At 39.8% G+C, this 20,598-nt stretch overlaps 1 protein-coding gene across 4 annotated transcripts in view; it reads left to right on the forward strand.

Moving 5' to 3' along the window:
* JAK1 (Janus kinase 1) overlaps positions 1–20,598 on the forward strand; it is a 102,380-nt gene that overhangs the window by 56,847 nt on the left and 24,935 nt on the right. The window contains exons 2-7 of one of the 4 annotated variants that reach the window (XM_073357433.2): positions 1,248–1,327; positions 5,635–5,833; positions 7,899–8,022; positions 15,574–15,796; positions 17,746–17,909; positions 19,355–19,697. In XM_073357433.2, coding sequence (XP_073213534.1) covers positions 1,322–1,327; positions 5,635–5,833; positions 7,899–8,022; positions 15,574–15,796; positions 17,746–17,909; positions 19,355–19,697 — 1,059 coding nt within the window. In that variant the 5' untranslated portion in view covers positions 1,248–1,321. Of the gene's footprint in view, positions 1–1,247; positions 1,328–5,628; positions 5,834–7,898; positions 8,023–15,573; positions 15,797–17,745; positions 17,910–19,354; positions 19,698–20,598 lie in introns of those variants that run through there. The other 3 variants (XM_073357434.2, XM_073357437.2, XM_073357436.2) reach the window with 3 other exon arrangements.

Genomic DNA, 20,598 nt, shown 5'->3' on the forward strand with positions numbered 1-20,598 from the left:
TCTAAAAGTCCTTCTCCTCTGCATTTTCTATTGGCTATTTTAGGCAGCTCCCTGCTCAGCATGTTGGCTTTTGTGAATCCCCTTCTCAGGCACCTAACTCTCCCATGCATTGTACAGGGAGTCTGGATGCCTAACTCGGGGTTGTGAACTCTCCTAGGCAGCAAGAGTGCCTACAGGTTAGGTGCTGCAGTGCTGAGCATAGCAGTGTCCCTCTTGTGAATCCCGCCTTTAGTCACCTGTCCCACTGGGGTTGCTATGATTCAGGTTTCCCTTCTCTCTCAGTACACGTTAGTCACCTCTCTGCTGTTTTAAGTGCTGCACAGCTGAATTGTGTTCTGAAGAACAGCTCCATGATCTATAGACCTCTTCACAATGAGGGAGAGGATCACAGATTCTAACTGGAAGAAAGGGTGATAGGAGTCCAGTGAGAACTGGGGAAGGATTTTTTTCTTGAAGAGAATAACTTGGTAAGAAGGAAAAGGAAAGGAGAACTGGGGGAGGAAAACTGTAGGGACTGGAGATGGGGAAAACTGGGGAAGAGGATAAGAACTGAAAGGGTAAGGGGGAGAGAAAAAAGGCAGATTTTGAGGAATGGGAGAAAAATGGGTGGGGAAACCTTTGCAATTTTTTTCATGTCAGTACTAGGTTGAAAGAAGAAGAGAGAAGGGTTATGATTGGAGGGAAAGGTTAAAAAAAAGCAAGAAGAAGTGAAATCAGAACACCCTAAAGAAGGAAAAGTGATAATAGAGACAGAAGAAGAGAGATAAGGATAAAGTTGAAATCTGTTGTGGAGAGATCAAAAAGAGAAGAGACTGGCTTAAAAAATACACTAAGGAGGGTGGAGCATAAGAGAAAATCCTGCTTGAATATTAGACTCTTCAGAGAAAGGAAGAATGGACAGCATCAAGAACATTTTGGGTGCTACCAAAATACAAATAATAAATAAGAGATGAGGCAGTGTCCCCTGGTTTTTGGTTTTGTAAATGGTTAGTCAGTGCAACCAGAGCTCCCATGGGCTCGAATGGGAGCGCCAGGTCCACAAAATGTCTTGGATATGCTCCTAGCTGTTTTTTAGTAGTTACATTTGAGATGGGACTTTCATTCTAAAGGCCTGATGCAAAGCACATTGAAGTCAGTGGAAAGATTCCCACTTAATGCAGTTGATTGAATGTCCATATATTATGTGGCTTATAAAACTTCTCAAAACAGCTCCCTTTTGAGTTGACATTTCTTCTCCTTGTTCCCAGACAGGGTTGAATTGCTTCTGGAAAGTTTGAAGAAAATCCATTCTACTGTTTTGGAAGACCAGACATTCAGATAAATGCAGGTGTGTTTTTTTTATGAAATACTTATGGAGGCTATATTTTTTGGCTTTCATTTATAATGGAATTAGACTTCATTTAGAACTCCCCCCACAATAAAACCTGGGTTCTTTGTCAGTTATAAGAACATAAGAATGGCCATACTGGGTCAGACCAAAGGTCCATCCAGCCCAGTATCCTGTTTACCGACAGTGGCCAATGCCAGGTGCCCCAGACGGAGTATGTTAGGTATGTTAGCAACAAGAAAAAAGTCAAGGAAAGTGTGGGCAACCTAGTGACAGAGGCAACCTAGTGACAGAGGATGTGGAAAAAGCTAATGTACTCAGTGCTTTTTTTGCCTCTGTCTTCACGAACAAGGTCAGCTACCAGACTACTGCTCTGGGCAGCACAGCATGGGGAGGAGGTGACCAGCCCTCTGTAGAGAAAGAAGTGGTTCGGGACTATTTAGAAAAGCTGGACGAGCACAAGTCCATGGGGCCGGATGCGCTGCATCCGAGAGTGCTAAAGGAGTTGGCAGATGTGATTGCAGAGCCGTTGGCCATTACCTTTGAAAACTCATGGCGATCCGGGGAAGTCCCGGATGACTGGAAAAAGGCTAATGTAGTGCCCATCTTTAAAAAAGGGAAGAAGGAGGATCCAGGGAACTACAGGCCAGTCAGCCTCACCTCAGTCCCTGGAAAAATCATGGAGCAGGTCCTCAAGGAATCAATTCTGAAGCACTTAGAGGAGAGGAAAGTGATCAGGAACAGTCAGCATGGATTCACCAAGGGCAAGTTATGCCTGATTAATCTAATTGCCTTCTATGACGAGATAACTGGCTCTGTGAATGAGGGGAAAGCAGTGGACATTTTGTTCCTTGACTTTAGCAAAGCTTTTGACACGGTCTCCCACAGTATTCTTGCCAGCAAGTTAAAGAAGTATGGGCTGGATGAATGGACTATAAGGTGGATAGAAAGCTGGCCAGATTGTCAGGCTCAACTGGTAGTGATCAATGGCTCCATGTCTAGTTGGTAGCCGGTATCAAGTGGAGTGCCCCAAGGGTTGGTCCTGGGTCCGATTTTGTTCAATATTTTCATAAATGATCTGGAGGATGGTGTGGATTGCACCCTCAGCAAGTTTGCAGATGACATTAACTGGGAGGAGAGGTAGATACGCTGGAGGGTAGGGATAGGATACAGAGGGCCCTAGACAAATTAGAGGATTGGGCCAAAAGAAATCTGATGAGGTTCAACAAGGACAAGTGCAGAGTCCTGCACTTAGGACGGAAGAACCCCATGCACCGCTACAGACTAGGGACCTAATGGCTCGGCAGCAGTTCTGCAGAAAAGGACCTAAGGGTTACAGTGGATGAGAAGCTGGATATGAGTCAACAGTGTGCCCTTGTTGCCAAGAAGGCCAATGGCATTTTGGGATGTATACGTAGGGGCATTGCCAGCAGATCAAGGGACGTGATCGTTGCCCTCTATTCAACATTGGTGAGGCCTCATCTGGAGTACTGTGTCCAGTTTTGGGCCCCACACTACAAGAAGGATGTGGAAAAATTGGAAAGCATCCAGCGGAGGGCAACAAAAATGATTAGGGGACTGGAACACATGACTTATGAGGAGAGGCTGAGGGAACTGGGATTGTTTAGTCTGCGGAAGAGAAGAATGAGGGGGGATTTGTTAGCTGCTTTCAAGTACCTGAAAGGGGGTTCCAAAGTGGATGGATCTAGACTGTTCTCAGTTGTAGCTGATGACAGAACAAGGAGTAATGGTCTCAAGTTGCAGTGGGGGAGGTTTAGGTTGGATATTAGGAAAAACTTTTTCACTAGGAGGGTGGTGAAACACTGGAATGCGTTACCTAGGGAGGTGGTGGAATCTCCTTCCTTAGATATTTTTAAGGACAAGCTTGACTGAGCCCTGGCTGGGATGATTTAGTTGGGGATTGGTCCTGCTTTGAGCAGGGGGTTGGACTAGATGACCTCCTAAGGTACCTTCCAATCCTGATATTCTAACCTAACAGGTAATGATCAGTGATCTCTCTCCTGCCGTCCCTCTCCACCCTCTGACAAACAGAGGCTAGGGACACTATTCCTTACCCATCCTGGCTGATAGCCATTAATGGAGTTTTAACCTCCATGAATTTATCCAGTTCTCTTTTAAACCCTGTTGTCATCCTAGCCTTCACAACCTCCTGAGGCAAGGAGTTCCACAGGTTGACTGTGTGAAGAACTTCCATTTATTTGTTTTAAACCTGCTGCCCATTAATTTCATTTGGTGGCCCCTAGTTCTTATATTATGGGAACAAGTAAATAACTTTTCCTTACTCACTTTCTCCAGACCACACATGATTTTATAACCCTCTATCATATCCCCCCTTAGTCTCCTCTTTTCCAAGCTGAAAAGTCCTAGCCTCTTTAATCTCTCCTCATATGGGACCCATTCCAAACCCTTAATCATTTTAGTTGCCCTTTTCTGAACCTTTTCTAATGCCAGTATATCTTTTTTGAGATGAGGGGACCACATCTGTATGCAATATTCAAGATGTGGGCGTACCATGAATTTATAGAAGGGCAATAAAATATTCTCTGTCTTATTCTCTATCCCTTTTTTAATGATTCCTAACATCCCGTTTGCTTTTTTGAGTGCCGCTGCACACTGCATGGACATCTTCAGAGAACTATCCACGATGACTCCAAGATCTTTCTCCTGATTCGTTGTAGCTAAATTAGCCCCCATCATATTGTATGTATAGTTGGGGTTATTTTTTCCAATGTGCATTACTTCACATTTATCCACATTAAATTTCATTTGCCATTTTGTTGCCCAATCACTTAATTTTGTGAGATCTTTTTGAAGTTCTTCACAGTCTGCTTTGATCTTAACTATCTTGAGCAGTTTAGTATCATCTGCAAACTTTTCCACCTCACTGTTTACCCCTTCTCCCGATCATTTTTGAATAGGATTGGTCCTAGGACTGACCCTTGGGGAACACCACTAGTTACCTCTCTCCATTCTGAAAATTTACCATTTATTCCTACCCTTTGTTCCCTGTCTTTTAACCAGTTCTCCATCCATGAAAGGATCTTCCCTCTTATCCCATGACAACTTAATTTACATAAGAGCCTTTGGTGAGGGACCTTGTCAAAGACTTTCTGGAAATCTAAGTACATTATGTCCACTGGATCCCCCTTGTCCATATGTTTATTGACCCCCTCAAAGAACTCTAATAGATTAGTAAGACATGATCTCCCTTTACAGAAACCATGTTGACTTTTGCCCAACAATTTATGTTCTTCTATGTGTCTGACAATTTTATTCTTTACTATTTTTTCAACTAATTTGCCTGGTACTGATGTTAGCCTTACCGGTCTGTAATTGCCGGGATCACCTTTAGAGCCGTTTTCAAATATTGGCGTTACATTAGCTATCTTCCAGTCATTGGGTACAGAAGCTGATTTAAAGGACAGGTTACAAACCATAGTTAATAGTTCCGCAATTTCACATTTGAGTTCTTTCAGAACTCTTGGGTGAATGCTATCTGGTCCCGGTGACTTGTTACTATTAAGTTTCTCAATTAATTCCAAAACCTCCTCTAGTCTAACTCTACTATTGTGGTTTCCTTCCAAACAGTGTTCGTAATGCAAGGTGCTATTTCTGATTTTGTCATATGCATATGTAGCACATTCCAATTTTAAGGACATTGTATTAAAACTGTTTAGTGCTAATGTTACATTTTGAGGGGTGGAAAAAGCAAGTGTTTATTTTAGTATGGCACATCGAGTCTAAGAAAAGTGTGTTACAAACATTTAGTTGCTCTAGCTGCTTTTAACATATTCAGCTGAAAAAGCAAGGTAGATGCCTTAAAGAAATTGACTAAAAATTAATCTATATTATTTTTTAGCTGGTAGGTTGTGATCCCAGGTTGGTGTTACTAAAAGTAATTGGGAATGGGGGTATTGCAAGACATTGGGAATTTTATTACAATTCTAAAGCAAAGAAAATAAAATTTCCAGAATAACTTTGTGGTGGCCAAAACTTCAATGTAGGTGGACATGTGGGGCAGGAGCATTGTTGCCATTGATACATTACTTTACTATTACTTATATTTTAATAAGGGATCACCAAACTGAAAAGGTTGAGAAACCATAATTATATTCAGAAGCCTACTTAAGTGAAGGGTTACTGAAATAATTTTCACTTATTGGGCCTGAACAAAAACTTCAATCTTAGCACCCCAGCCTGAGACCTGAATATGGCTTCAGCTCTGAGTGAAATAGAAAACTTGTCATCACGTTTTTTCTGTGAATTTGTTTCCTCTCTGAATGCAGTATCTAAACGTAAAAGAAGATTGCAAAGCCATGGCTTTCTGCGCAAAACTGAGAAACTCAAAAAAGAGCGAAGTGACCACAGAAGCTCAAGAGCAAGGATTGGAAATATTATTCTATTTGCAAGAGAAGCCTCCCATTCGGTACACCGGTGGCGAATATACAGCAGAAAACCTGTGCATTGAAGCTGCCCAGAAGTGCTGTGAGTGTTGCAGTATTCAGCTATGTTCTGAATTACTAAGACAAAATGTATCATAAATAAATTCATCCCTCTCTGGTCATGCAAAAATACTCATGGGGTAGGGTCAGGGCTAGAAAACTTTAAGGGTCCTCTTGTGGAATTCTTTTTTGATTATTTCATGGGGAGAAGGGAGAATGAGACTTTCCTCTGCAGAAGAGCTCTTGGTTGTCTACCTAGAATCCAAGGATCCTAGAGGAATGGCAAAAAGCCATGACCCTCCACTCCAGTACTGACACTTCATTTATCATTGACTTTAACCTGAACAGGATTAGGCTGTCTTTCAAGAGGTATCCTATTACACAGTTAAACAAGGCTATTTTCAGTGTAACATACCAGTTGGAAAACCTGTTGAGAAACACTTTCTGTAGTACCAAAGCACATAGATTCAGAAGATGGCAGTTGGGCTAACTGACAAAATAACCATTCCCTACTCTCCCTGATACTTATCTCATCGTGTTACTTGTTTTTCCCACTCTCATCATGTGTATGGTCATTAGAGTGTACAATACTAGTGTACTGTAAAGTGAGATTAGAATTAAGCACAATTCAAGTTATATAGACATTTGCAACAAAAAGTGTATCAGTGTCTTCCACTATGGTCTCAGCTCATCAAAATACTGAAACAGATGAGTAAGCCGTTGAAGTCAAAGAAATTTAAGCCCATGTTAAAGTGCTTATATGAAATGCGACCTATGTAACTAGGGCCCGATTATCTTTTTGCCTACACCAGTTTTACACTCCACTGTCTTCAGCTGAGTTATTTCTGACATACTTTGATATGAGGGGAGATTCAGGCCCTTTAATCAGGCTCTTATTTATGACTAAGTCTGTACACAACTTCCCTGAAGCTTCAAAATAAAAAAAGGTTAGGTTCCACCCCCCCATTTTTGGGGTTCAGACATCTAGTGCCCTCCTCCTCTGTTTCACTCAGTTACTCTACCCTTTCTTAAGGATGCGGGTAAGGGAAATCTCAGGGTCAAACTTCATCAAATATATATTCAAGTTGGCTGCTAATGAAAATCATTTATGATAAATTACTGCAGATACTTAAATCCATTTATTATTTATGTTAATAGGTTAAAAGCTGTCAAATGCCTCTCTGTGTATTTATTCTAACACGCACACTGTCCATTGCCAGTAACTTCTGATGTCTAATTTCTAACCGCATCTAGTTAGAGTTGCAAAATCGTCAAAGTGTGTTTGAGGGAGTAAGGTTTTCCTTAGGGAACCTCCTTCCACCTTCTTTTATGCTAGCTAGGCCCATAGGAGATACCTGATTTATAGGTCAAAAAGTCCTATTTGTTTTAATTCCTTTCAGTAAGGCTCTGAAGCTAGTCTCTGTTGTAAATGAGTGATATGGTGATATATCATCAATATGCCTTCAGTGCTGCTGGATTACATGAGAGAGCAGCGAGTATCCTGCCCCACAGTATATAATTGTACAGTTGGCGTAGTCAGCATTTATTTTCCTCAATATTTTTGGAATTAAGAAAGCATTTATTTGAGAATGGATTCAGTAAAAACTGAGCGAGAAGCTCAGGATTTGGCCCTGATTCAGGAAACACTTAAGCACAAGCTTTGGTGCTGTCCCAAGTAGAGATGCCTTCCTGGTGTACAGGGCCCCTGTGATGTATATGCTGCCAGATAGTGCTCTCTTCTTTTATTGACAAGGAAACCCAAAACAGAGAAATTAGATGGCTTCATCCCTATGAAGACACTGTAACCTGTTTTTGTTGTATTTTGTTTCATTAAAAACAAACAACATAGAAACGGCAAGTCAACTGTAGTGTTTTGTTGGAAAACCCTGTGGTGGATTAGTAAACTCAGATGGGACAGTGACATCACTTGCTTTCCTGCCCTTCAACTGAAGGAAAGGGCATGTTTTGGTTTTAGCAAAACAAACCCAAGAACCAAATTACAGAATTTTGAACAGTTTTAGTAGTACACCCCCTCTCCTGCGAGCTGTCGAAAGTGCAGTTCAGATTTCAGTTTGTGAATTCATTAATTTATTTTTTCTTTTTAATAGCTGTATCTCCATTGTGCCACAATCTCTTTGCTCTATTTGAAGAGAGTAAAAAACTCTGGTATGCACCAAACCATGTCTTCAAAATAGATGACAAGACAGCACTCCGGCTCCATTATCGCATGAGGTATGTTGGGACAAATGAACGATGGATTATTTCAAGATTCCAGTGTGCATTTTTTTCCAAGAATTGTGTGGCTAGTGTAACACTTAGAGCTGAACTCAGTTTAAAACAAAAAACCCTTCCAGCAAAGTTGAGAGATTAACAACAGGAAAGGCTGAAAAGGTCTCCAGAATGTGTGCATTTGCTAGATAACCTTAAAACAACCCCAAACCACAAAGCTGTAAGTGACTGGACTAACTGAAAATTCACCGTGCAAATAGCTGAGAACCATGGTCATATCGCAATATTCTGTATTTCTGTAGCACTTTCCATCTGAGGTGTTCCAAGTGCAACTATTAATGAATTTTGCTTCACAAAATATCCCTGTGAGGTAGGAAAATACTGTTGTTATTCCTGTTGTATACACTGAGAAACTGAGGCACTGAAAAGTTAAGGGCCAAATTCTGTGTCTCCCCCTACACAGGGTAGGGGTTTCAAAATTGTTCAGCATTGGCTTAGCTTGGCTCCCATTGGATTCCCATCAACTTAAATGGGAGCAAAGTCATGCCAGTGCTTTTGAACACCCACTCTTAGCTCCCAGGGGAACTGGTGCAATTCCATGGTGGGATGGGAGAGAGCACAAGGAAAATACACAACTCTGTGCAAGGGATCTGCACATCATCAGGTTGTACTTTATTGGCAATTCCTGAGCCACAGCACATGGGGGCTGGTGGACGTGTGACTCCATGGATACCCCAACCATTCCTCTTAGAGGAGATGGCATGCAGCTGTAGGAGCTACTGGGGAGCAGTTTCACCATCACTTTGCAGCCTAGGGAAGGATTTCTTCCCCTTTGGATTTGGTAGAAATTCTAGTACAGATCCCATTCATTTTTCTTCCCTGTTGTTTTCATGTTAATTGTTTCCCCTCTTGTACCAATACAGTTACTATTCAACATCCTGTACACTGAAAGTGAGGCCCTTCAATTTCAGTTTTTACCTGCTTTTGCAGAAAAGTTCCTAGGTGTTACGAAAGTCATTATTTTTGTTTTTACATATAATTTGAATTTTGTAAGTGCTGGAACTCCTCAGACCTGGCTCCTCCCTCCAGAAGAAGAGAGGGCAGCTTGGAAACCAGGGTACTGAGCCTCCGTGTCTCCTTCCAGTGCGGGGAGCTGGGTCAGAAGTACTGGAATGACGCAAGCGCTGGTGTACATGTTGTTGGCAGTCTCATACCTACTACATACACATTACCGGCTTTACATGATAGCACAATAGTTATTATCATTCAAAGCAAATTAAAGTTAGTTAATGCCTTTTCCTGTTAAAATGAGTTGAAAAAAACAAAACAAAACTGTATCCAACAGAACATAAGGGTTTTTTGGAAAGTTGCATAAAAAAAAAACAGGAAACAAGAGTGATATTTCCCCAGAAAACGGCGCAGTTAATTTTTGTACTGAGTTTTATCTGTTTTTAAATATTTGTAATAAACCCTGATAAATTCCTGGGAAATCTTAAAATAAAAACTGAAAATGAAGAACCTTCATTACAATCTAGAGAACAAGTTTTATCTTGAGGAATAAATTTTTCCAGACTGTTGGTCATTCTGGCATTTTCCAAGGGCAAGAGCACAACTAGTTGGGTCCCTGTTAGCTCCACTAGGCACATCTCTTAAGAACATACATTTATATACCAACATTTCCTGTTTAACTTGTCATTTTACTAAAATCAAAACCACAATCTTTTGGATTCATCTTGAGACTGGGGAAAAAATTGGCTGTAATTTGTTTGTGTGCAATGTTGCATATTTAAGTACTTATCTGAATATTTGCACCTATGCTTCATGAATTGTCACATGCACATAGTGGTGATAGAACTTACATGTGCAAACCTCCATTGTTCCAAGAAAAATCTACACACACAGGCCACTTCACCTGCATGGAGAAAAGTGCACACACTGGTAATGTAAATGCAGGCCAGGATAAGGCCCCTTTGACAGTATGACTCTTCGAAGTTTAAGTGGGGTAGCTGTGTTAGTCTGTATCAGTAAAAACAACCAGGTGTCCTTGTGGCACCTTAGAGACTAACATGTGCTGTGTATTTATATCTGCTTACTGTATTTTCCACTCCATGCATCTGATGAAGAAGTGGGTTCTAGCCCACAAACGCTTATTCCCAAATAAATTTGTTAGTCTCTACGGTGCCACAAGGACTCCTTGTTTTTTTTTGAAGTTTAAGGAATTCTAATCCTGAATAAATCTGTACCATGTCACAGTTGCTTTTCTGATTGGAGAAGTTTGAGGGAAAGGGAATGTATGTTATTCAGGGAAATGATTGTAATGAACAAATAGGTCTTGGCTTTTCAGAGAATAACTTTAGTGATATGTATGTATGTTAGAAAAACACAAGATTACTATAATCTGGTCTGTTCTGTTGACAGGCCTTTTCTATAAGCAGTGCTAATATCTTAATGTAAACTAATCTGAGGTTTAAACTGTTGTTATTAAATGCAGTAGATTAACACCAGGTGATAATGGAATTGAGTGACTTGAATTGCTGCCAGAAGCTCTTGGGAATCTAACTGTCTCACAGAATATTAGTTGCTCTTATTTGCTTCAAGAGGTCAATCAGGTCAACCACATACCAGAAAAACCTTGTTGTTTTCTCGGTACAATAGGAACTCAGAGCAATTTCCCCTGATAGTGTTCTGTAATATTTCTGATGTGTAGTTTCTTCTTTTTAAAGGAAGAGCTTAATTTTATATTTATTTGTATCATATTCTATATAACATAAGAAAATTGCAATTCTAGGAATTTTAACCACTGACTCAAAGCATAATATTGTTTTTAACTAACCACATTGCATGACTATATTACTAATCCATAAAAAATAATTCCCCAAATAATCAGATTATATTTGTATGTTTCTGCTTTGGTGAGTCAATGGTGACAATTCCCAGAATTACTTCTTATTTCTGTTATATATTATTAAAGTTGCCTGGTAGTTCCCATTGTAAGACCTCGTTTTCAGTTGCTTGTAACTTTGCCAGACTTTAACCATTTTTGCTGAAATTTTCCATGCAAGGTGTCTACCTCAGGCTGATTTTTAATTTCAGCCAAAATTGTTCAGCCATTTCTGAGAACAAAACTAGACGAAAATATATTTTGACCATGTTAAAAAATTCTGGCAACATTTTCCCAGTGAAACTCTACCCAAATTATAAGTCTTTGAAAAGAAATTGCAGTTTGCATATGCTCAGCAGAGACTTCATCCACACTAGGCATGCTTTAGCCCAGGGCTGAGCAGGATTTTCCCTAAAAGTTGCAGCTCTGAGCTGCTGTAGGCCATGTTGGGTCCAAGCCTGGGCACTGGAACTAAGAACATGGAGACTGTGTTCTGTGCTATCAGTGACCTCCCTGCTGGGTGCAGGTAGTATGGAGGGGGAAGCTGCATGAACTTGAATGCAGAGGGGTAAGAGCTGGACTGGATAGGAGTAGATTGGGACAAAGAGCCTGGGAACTATGAGAGGAAACTGCAACTGTCTGGGCAAAGAGATTGTGTATAAACAAGTAGGAGAGGGGGAAGGAGGTGAGGGGAAACAAATCTGTTGAGGAGTTGGGGTATGGAGATAGGCAAAGAGACTCGGACTAGGAGCCGGGGGAATGCTGAGGTTGGACAAGGAGTCTGGTGAGAGGTTTGGGACTGAGAGCCAGTGGAGACTGGGAACGTGGCCTGGGTAGGGGGGAGAGGGTTGATTTAGAGGCTCGAGTGGGGGAAGAGAGATCAGATGAGGAGTCAGGTGTAGGGAGTGACTGGGACTTGGATAAGAAGCCTGAGGAGAGGCACCTGGGACTGGCAAAGTGAGGAGAATAGGACTGGGACAAGGAGCCAGTGGTGGTGGTGAAGAGACAGGACTGGACTAGCACTGGTTGGAAGGGATGGGGCAGAATGGGTCAAATTTGTTGGGATTGGACAGAAGAGCCTGTGCCCACTAGAACACCCTCCCCTTTAGAACTTGGAATGGAACCCAGAATTCCTGAGTCAGCTGTCAGCAAATATCTATGAAACTCAATGGCAAAGTGTGTATGTTGTCCCATCTAGGGCTGGGCCATATAGAGGATGACAACTCACTGCTGCTATCAGTTACTCCGTTAGCTTAAATGGCAGAGGGCTCTCTGTAGGTTCTGACCCTGCTGATGACCCATATGGGGGGGCAGTATGATGCCATGTTATGGAATTTCTGTTTTTAATTTGCTTTTTAAAAAGCTTAGAAAAGTCATATGCAAATGCATTTAAAAGGACAGGTTGCAAAGTCAGTCCTTTGAAGAAACTAGTGTGTGATATCATTAATGACTGTATCATAACGGAATCACACAAGGAGTCTGAATTAAGGTTGGTATCTTTTAATTCTGGCATTTCCTGATTTCTGAGTGCTTAACTTTGCGACTTTGATTTTTTTTAAATATCATTTTTGTGTGTATAATATATATAAAAATATGATGAAAGTACATGGCTCAGTCATTCCAAATGCTTTAGGTGTTTAGGTTTCTGTGCCACTGTTGAAAGGTGCTAATTTGGGCTTTTGGTGGGTGTGATTTTTTTTCCCATATATAATCTGTCAATCTTCAGAGCACGTACATACATACCAGCTGCTTACACTTTAGCCCTATCTCATTTATACCTGGTTATATTTTAATAGGACTTTTTTACTACAGACTTTTTGAAGAACCCCTTTCCTAAGTCTACAACATAAGAAGCCACAATATTTTGTAGCATCCTGTTTAAATGGCACACAAGCTGATACAGAAAGAGTTGAATTATTCCAGTAATTAAATAGAACCTGCTGTTTTTTAAAATCATACTTTTTATTGTGTTTTTTTTCCATGAAAAAAAAGGTACAATATGTTTAAAAAATAAGCCTGTTTCTTTTTCTAAGAACAGAGCTGGTTGGAGCTTTTTGTATGAGAGGCAGGTTAGTCTTGTTGTTAAGGCACTTAATTGGGACTCGACTTCTGGGTCCAGTTTGCAGTTCTGCCACAGGTTTCCTGCGTGACCCTGGGCAAATCACTCAATATCTCTCTCTGCCTGAGTTTCTATCTGTAAAAAGGGGATAGTAATCTTTGCTTTCTCTTACCCTTTGTCTGCCTTGTCTGTTTAGATTGCACACTCTGCAGGGCTGGAACTCTCTCTTACTCTCTCTCTGTAGTGCCTATCATAATGGGGCCTGATCTTGGTTAGAACTTTTAGACACTGCTGAAATACAAAAGTCATTTTATATGTAAAGGCCCAAATTCTGACCTCCGTTAGAATACCAATACAGCCCTCCTCATCCACAGTTATTTTCAGGAATCACCAGAAAAATAATGGGGTTATTAACAATGATTAACAGTGTTTTTTTAATAAAAGTATAGAAAAAGTAATTGCCTGATATTAAGGGATAAGAAAACTCTCTCATGGGCCTTGTGTTTGGAATGTAAAAGTTCCAAACTGAGTTTTTTATATTCTTCATTATAGAAGTTCCTACTATGGCTGTGTGTGCACGCATTACCATTTCCCTCACACCATACCAGGCTTTTTTCAGGAGTTCATTAGATGGTCCAGGGGGAAGAAGAGTCGAAAACACAATATAGAATGTCTCAGCTCTGTATCAAGTTGTCCTTAAATTTGACCAATACTTTATTTGCTTCCTTTTTAGTTATTGGAGTATGATGCAGATAATTAAAACCATCTTTAATAGAAACACCCACTGAAATGTCAAAGGTCATTAATTTCATTAATCACTAAGGGCCTGATCCTGCTTTGAGCTTCACACACACAGACATCTGAGCAGAGCTCATTGCAGAATTGGGACCTAATTTCCCCCAATGCCCACTTGATTTGTGATGCCTATGAGAAATGATTCACAGAAGATTATTTTTAACGTATGTGATGAAAAGTAAGTTGTTTTGCTCCACCCTGCTGCTAACAAGCCTTTGCTGAGTAATTGTGTAAACTTATTGCTGCCCTTCCTTCCCTTTTCTCATTTTTGTTGTTGACTCCTTTGTTGTGTTATGTCTGAAATTGGACTAATTGGGCCACATTCTGTTTTTTTTGCACTCAAAGGCACTTTGCACATTTTGAACATTGTAAATTAATAATCCATAATAGGGTACAGTAATTCCCTTTTGAGTATTTTTGTGAAAAGTTTTTAGTTTTGTTCAACTGCCTGATTTACTGAGAATGTCACTGGCCTTTTCCACCAAACGAAACCCTTAACTTTATTTTAATGTAGCTTTATGCATGTGACCTTCTCTTCGGTACGTGCAGTAGCTATTGTAGTTTTCCATGTTCACTTGACCTTTAAGTACATTAAGATATCTAATCTTACCTCATTTCAACCACAAAATAGCGTTCTAAGGTTACTTGTCATGCAGGTTTAGACAGACAAATGCTGTTTAAAATTCTAAAGGTTGTCAAGGGTTTGCAGAAGTCCGTGTAACAAACAAGATGGCATTCAGCGTAAGTACTGACTTTCACCCCATTAGAAATTGTCGTTTCAGATCTCTATTAATGGGAGTCATTAGTAAACAGTGTTGAAGTAACAGTTGAATAAGGACTGGATCTGTACATGTTCAATATTTAACATTCTTACAGAGCACTCTGAAAACTTTGCACTTGGTTAAATTTGTTATATTCTTTTAAGTGGTAAGTATTTAATGAGCAAAGTAAGAATTATGGCAAAGGATGTGTTGATCCAGACCTGGTTTAACTAAGTTTTACTTAACTGAAAAAGTAAATATGGATTTTTAAAATGATTTCACCTTGCATCATTTAAACTGAGATGGTTTTAAAGGAGCTTAAGGTTGGGATAGGGTATGGAGGGAAGCATTAAGGCACCCAGCTCTCGTTCAGTTTCAGTGGGATTTGAATATCTCACTCTCTTTGGCTTCTTTGAAAATCCCAGCCTGAAGGTAACATTAGTAACATTCCAGCAGGCTAAGAAGTTTGTTTCAGATATGTTTTGTAAATTGATTGTATCACTTTAAAACTGGATTATTCAGATTAGTCTCACCCCTTCAATTCTGGCCTGATTTTTAGTAGCATATTTTCATGAATGCCAAGAGTTGGAGCTTTAATGGTTGGAACCACCAAAAATGAGAAATTCCAAGATATCATGTGATATACAACAATGGTCCTAGTTCAAGCAAATCTTCAGATAGTGGCAGCTAAAATCATTTTAAAATTGGTGTGTGTTTATATGGTGGGCTGCACAGGGAAGAGAGAGAATGGTGACTCAGGCTATTGTGATTTTAATGGCCAGTATTACCTACCAAAGCATAACATGAATGCTATATGCTGTTTGAACGTTGAAACTATCAGAGTTTAATAATATCACTTTTCAACTGGTCCCTTAGCCTGGAATGCTGTTTTGGCACAGGTCCAGGATTTTGGGCCAATGTAATATTTTACTTGAGAGTAGAAGGATGAAAGATGTTGACTTATTGCTAGACTTTTATTTTAAACAGTTTAAAAATAGGTATCCAAAATACACTGAGGCTCCCCTCAGTTTTTAAAGTTCATCACTCTTTTTCTCAAGGTATTATTTTATGAACTGGCATGGGACAAGTGAAAATGAGCCCTCAGTCTGGAGGCATTCTCCGAAAAAACCAAAGAATTTCTATGAGAAGAAATTACTGCCAGATGGAACTCCTATCCTTGACACATCTCCAAAGAAACAAAAGAATTCCTATGAGAAGAAACTAGTGCCAGACGGAACCCCTATCCTTGATGCAAATTCGCTAGAATACCTCTTTGCACAGGTAAAAAAACATAAAACATAAAAATACCTCTTTGCACATTGTATAAAAAACCCTTAAGCCATTTCTCCTGTGGTTGGAATGGTTATATGCTTTATATGTGCTTGCATAAAACTGTCCCTTTCTCATGTTTTAAGGAACAATCTTCCCATAGAAATTAAAGGGAGAGATCCACCTCATTTATCCGTGTATGATTATATCTTATGGTATATTTTCTGATGCTTTGTCCAGTCTGGTTTTAAAATGTCCAAAACCATGGAGCTTCCACCTTTTCTCTTGTAAAGCTATTCCTCAGTCTAAAAGTGCAACCTCTGCTAGTCAACAGATAACAACATCAGGGTAATTTGGAACAGCTTGCATATCTTACTTCTAAAAAAAATTGTATGGAGTTAAAACCTTTGGCAGAGTCCTGATAACAAATTACTCAATCACAAGCTGGATTTGTTTATTTGTAGTTCACTTTTCCCTATCTGCTGTCTCTGGTTTTTTTTTTTTTTGTATTTATTTTTAAAGAGTGTAAGCACTTTGAGGCAGGGATCCTGTCTTCTTACAGTACCTAATACATTGCTGCCAGAAAACAAAATATAATGTTGGTAGGAGAAATTGACTATACAGAGGAAACAGGGAAATAGACCATTCATAGAGACTGAATTGGTGGAGTGCTATGAAATGCACAAAGTAAACAAACTGGAAAAAAAAATAAGGAACATTTTATTGTTAACATCTTTATGGTACTCTTAGGTGTTAATTGTAACTATAGTGGCTACAAAATTTTCAGACAGAAGTGTGACTTTCAAAGCTGACTGTCTGTTTTTAGAAGCAAGATAAATCTGAAGAGAGCTGTTAGGGTGATAGTGTGTTGCTTAGCTGTGAAACCATAATAAAGAAAATACAACATAAACTACAGCTGCATGAACATCTGAGAAATCACTTTTGAAGGAAACAAGAGAACTGCATAAAATATATGGAGCAGAGATTTTTTTAAGGGGCATCACCCCACAATGTTTTATTCATTAAATGATCAGACATATGTCACAGTGTAGCATCGTCTGTGTAACTATTGCTTGAAAACCTTTATAATCAGGTTTATTTAAATAGCTCTTTATTTGGTTACTGTGGAAAAAAGGATGTGCATTACACTTTTGGATGGGTCATCGCCCTGGAAAACATTAGCAGACAGTGTTACAGTGTTAACAAAATGGTATTTTGGGGGACTACCATTTTTTTAAAAAGTGGAGTATAAAAATCCCAACTCCAGTATAAGTGAGAAAAAATATCACTGCCCTGAAGAATTTACAATCTGATCTTTAAGATGTGATTCAAGGAGTAACAGAGTGATGAGGCGAGGAAGGACAAAGTTAATGAAATAAGATCATGGCTATTCTGTACTAGATGGTAAATATCTACATGGTGCTACAAAGGTTTATTTTCTACAGTTATTTTTTTAGGCAACACTGAGGAGTGGGGGTCTTTGGAATGATTTGAGTGGGATGTGTACACCAGTGTAGGTCCCAGTCTTGCAATGAGATGCACAAGTGATCCCCTGTGACCACAGTGAGTCTCATTGAAGTCACTGGAGCTCTGCAGGTACACAAGTGTACCTGCACGTGTCACAGTGGAGGACTGGGGCTTTAGTGACCATCTAAGTATGATCTCTTTCTGTGCTACAGAAACTGCCATTGGAAAAAAACAAACCTTTTTTGTTTGGCACCGTTGTTGCTGCTTAGTCTCAAGATTTTAAAAGACAAGATTTGTAGAGTGAGGGTGGCCTGGATGCATCTTTATTTGTTCCATTTTATATGTCTATATCCAGGAGAAGGCAGCCCTTCCTGTTTTGGAAGGCTCTGCTGCTGCTTGTGTAGGGCTATGATTTTGTTGACCCTGTTAGTATACAGAAGATAGACTATTGCAAACATTTTTAAAGCAACTTGTTCTCTTTGCTTCCCATTAAGGGACAGTATGATTTGGTGAAGTGCCTGGCACCAGTTCGAGACCCAAAAAATGATCAGGAGGTTCATGAAATTGAAAATGAATGTCTGGGAATGGCTGTCCTTGCAATCTCTCACTATGCCATCAAAAAAAACATGAAGCTGCCAGAACTTCCCAAGGATATCAGGTTAGTCAGTATAACTCTACACTCCGCACAGTGTATGCTACTGCCGTCTTCTGGATAAAATATTAGACCTGCTGAAATGTGTATGGACACCTTGCCCTCCAGTGGCTGATCCGACAGAGGATATAAGCCAGTGATGGGCAACCTTCTGCCCATGGGCTGCATGCGGCCCGTCAGGATAATCCGCTGGCGGGCCGCCAGACAGTTGGTTTACATTTGCATGGCCGCCCGCAGCTCCCATAGCCACGGTTCACCGTTCCCGGCCAATGGGAGCTGTGGGAAGCGGTGCAGGCCGCAGGGACGTGCTGGATTCTGCTTCCCGCAACTCCCATTGGCCGGGAACGGTGAACTGCGGCCACTGGGAGCTGTGGGCGGCCGTGCAAATGTAAACAGTCTGGCAGCCTGCTAGCGGATTACCCTGATGGGCCACATGCAACCCGTGGGCCGCAGGTTGCCCACCACTGATATAAGCCCTGATGTTACTACAGCTAAAAGCAATTCTTTTTTAGCCCTTGTGGTAAGGATATGTAATTAGAAGATGCCCTTGAGTTCTGTTACCTGCTGGCTACAGTGAATTTTATGAAGCCACAGCATAAGTGAAAACCATAAAAGTCCTGAGTATTGATGGAATCCATATAACTTCAGCGTGTCAGTTGTTATAGCAATAGATGATTCAGAAGTAGTACTTTTATTAACTAGTAGGCTGCCAATGGTAAATTGAACATCATAACCTTTAAATCTATTTTAGTAATGTTTTAGTTTCATGTAGTGTAGTCAAATTTGCTTTTCTTACCACTTCGTGTTAGTTAATGGTATATTGTGATTTTAATTTCAGTTTGCAATATAATTAAATATATTTTCTTGATTATAATTACAACTCTGTTTAAGTAGGTAGTTATAATGTTAGTTTCTTGCCCAAGCAAATGTCAGTTTCTCAAAGGCTATATCAAAGGTTAAGGTCAAAATTCTCAAAAGTTTACGGCCATATTTAGGCACCTAAAAATGTGGCTCGAGTGGCAGAGGCTGTGGAGTACCCACCATTTCTCTTGATTTCATTTGGTAACTTTGGGCACCAAACTCAGAATTTTTTTTCCCTAAAGTAGTGAAAAAAATAACTGCAGTTTAAATACTTTGTTACTGTGTATTTTAATTGTTAACTGTCCCTTAAATGCTTTGTTACTATGTATCTTAATGAGATAATACTGATTTGAGACAGCTCCCTACATTTTTCTGAGGTTTTCAGATGTTTACTTATTGTCTGTATCTGTGTCAGGCAAAAAACTGGGCAATTATATCACGTGTTATGAAACGGTTTCTGTGGTATTAGTATTAAATGTACTATGAAACTTTGCATGTGTTTTCTGTAAGTTACTTTTACAGTAAACCAACTGCAGTTTTATAACGGAAAATTGAGGTAGCAATATTAATATTCCATCGTTTTTTTCTAGTTATAAACGTTATATTCCTGAAACTTTGAACAAGACCATCAGACAAAGGAATATCTTAACCAGAATTCGGATAAACAATGTTTTCAAGGATTTCCTTAAGGAGTTTAACAATAAAACCATTTGCGACAGCAGTGTCTCTCCACATGATCTGAAGGTTAAATACTTATCAACAATGGAGACTTTAACTAAGCATTACGGAGCAGAAATTTTTGAGACTTCATCATTGCAGATTTTAACAGAGAATGAAAAACATGGATTTAATTTTGGAGACAATGGGATCATCCCACAGTATGAAGTGATGGTGACGGGAAACAATGGAATACAGTGGAGGCGCAAACCAAGTGTGAGTGTCCATTCACAGACAAAAAGACTGAGGTTATTTGGGGTGGGGGAAAACCAGGCTGCAAAAAACTTGAATCTATTTTGGAAAATTAGTTAATTGAGAAGTTTCACCTTCAGACTCTTTGGTTTGTTTAGTAGCGTTCTTGTCATGCCTTTTAAATGGTTAGCAGAACTCAATAGTCCTTTGCAAGTGGGAAACGTACTAGCTTTTGCCTCTAGAAAAACTTTGTTGTAACCTTGTTTAGATCATAATTGAAATAAGTGCAGCGGTCACCAAAACATTTTTCTGTATTGTAAAACCTCCTTGTGGTTTGATCAATTCGTAGTTTTTGCACAAAATGAGATTACTAATTTGGAAAGGAAGGGCGTGGTAGGTCAGTGGCAGAATTGCATTAGAAAACTGACAGAAAGCCTGCCTTTGATCAGCACTGGTTCTTTGCTTTTGTGAGTGCTAGAAGTCAGAATGACAGGTTTCAGAGTAGCAACCGTGTTAGTCTGTATTCGCAAAAAGAAAAGATGAATGCAGATGGACACAGATGAATGCATCCGATGAAGTGAGCTGTTGCTCACGAAAGTTTATGCTCAAATAAATCTGTTAGTCTGTAAGGTGCCACAAGTCCTCCTTTTGTTTTTGAGAAGTCAGAATGAAAATTAATACCTGTACCAAATCAGCCAAACCAGATATTGCTCTGTAGGATTTCAAAAGCGGGATTTATGCAAATATTCTGTACCCATCCAAGTGATGAAAGGTGTGTGTGTGTGTGCACGTGTGCGCAAATGAATCAAACAGTAAATTGTGTTTCTGAAGTCAGCTGTATTTAAAATGCTGCTCTCAATATCAACGTTCATAAATAAGGCCACCTTTCGTAACTACATGTATACTGTGCCCGCACACAGATTTA

The sequence above is a fragment of the Lepidochelys kempii genome, chromosome 8 (genome assembly GCF_965140285.1).
Source record: "Lepidochelys kempii isolate rLepKem1 chromosome 8, rLepKem1.hap1, whole genome shotgun sequence".
Lineage (NCBI taxonomy): Eukaryota > Metazoa > Chordata > Testudines > Cheloniidae > Lepidochelys > Lepidochelys kempii.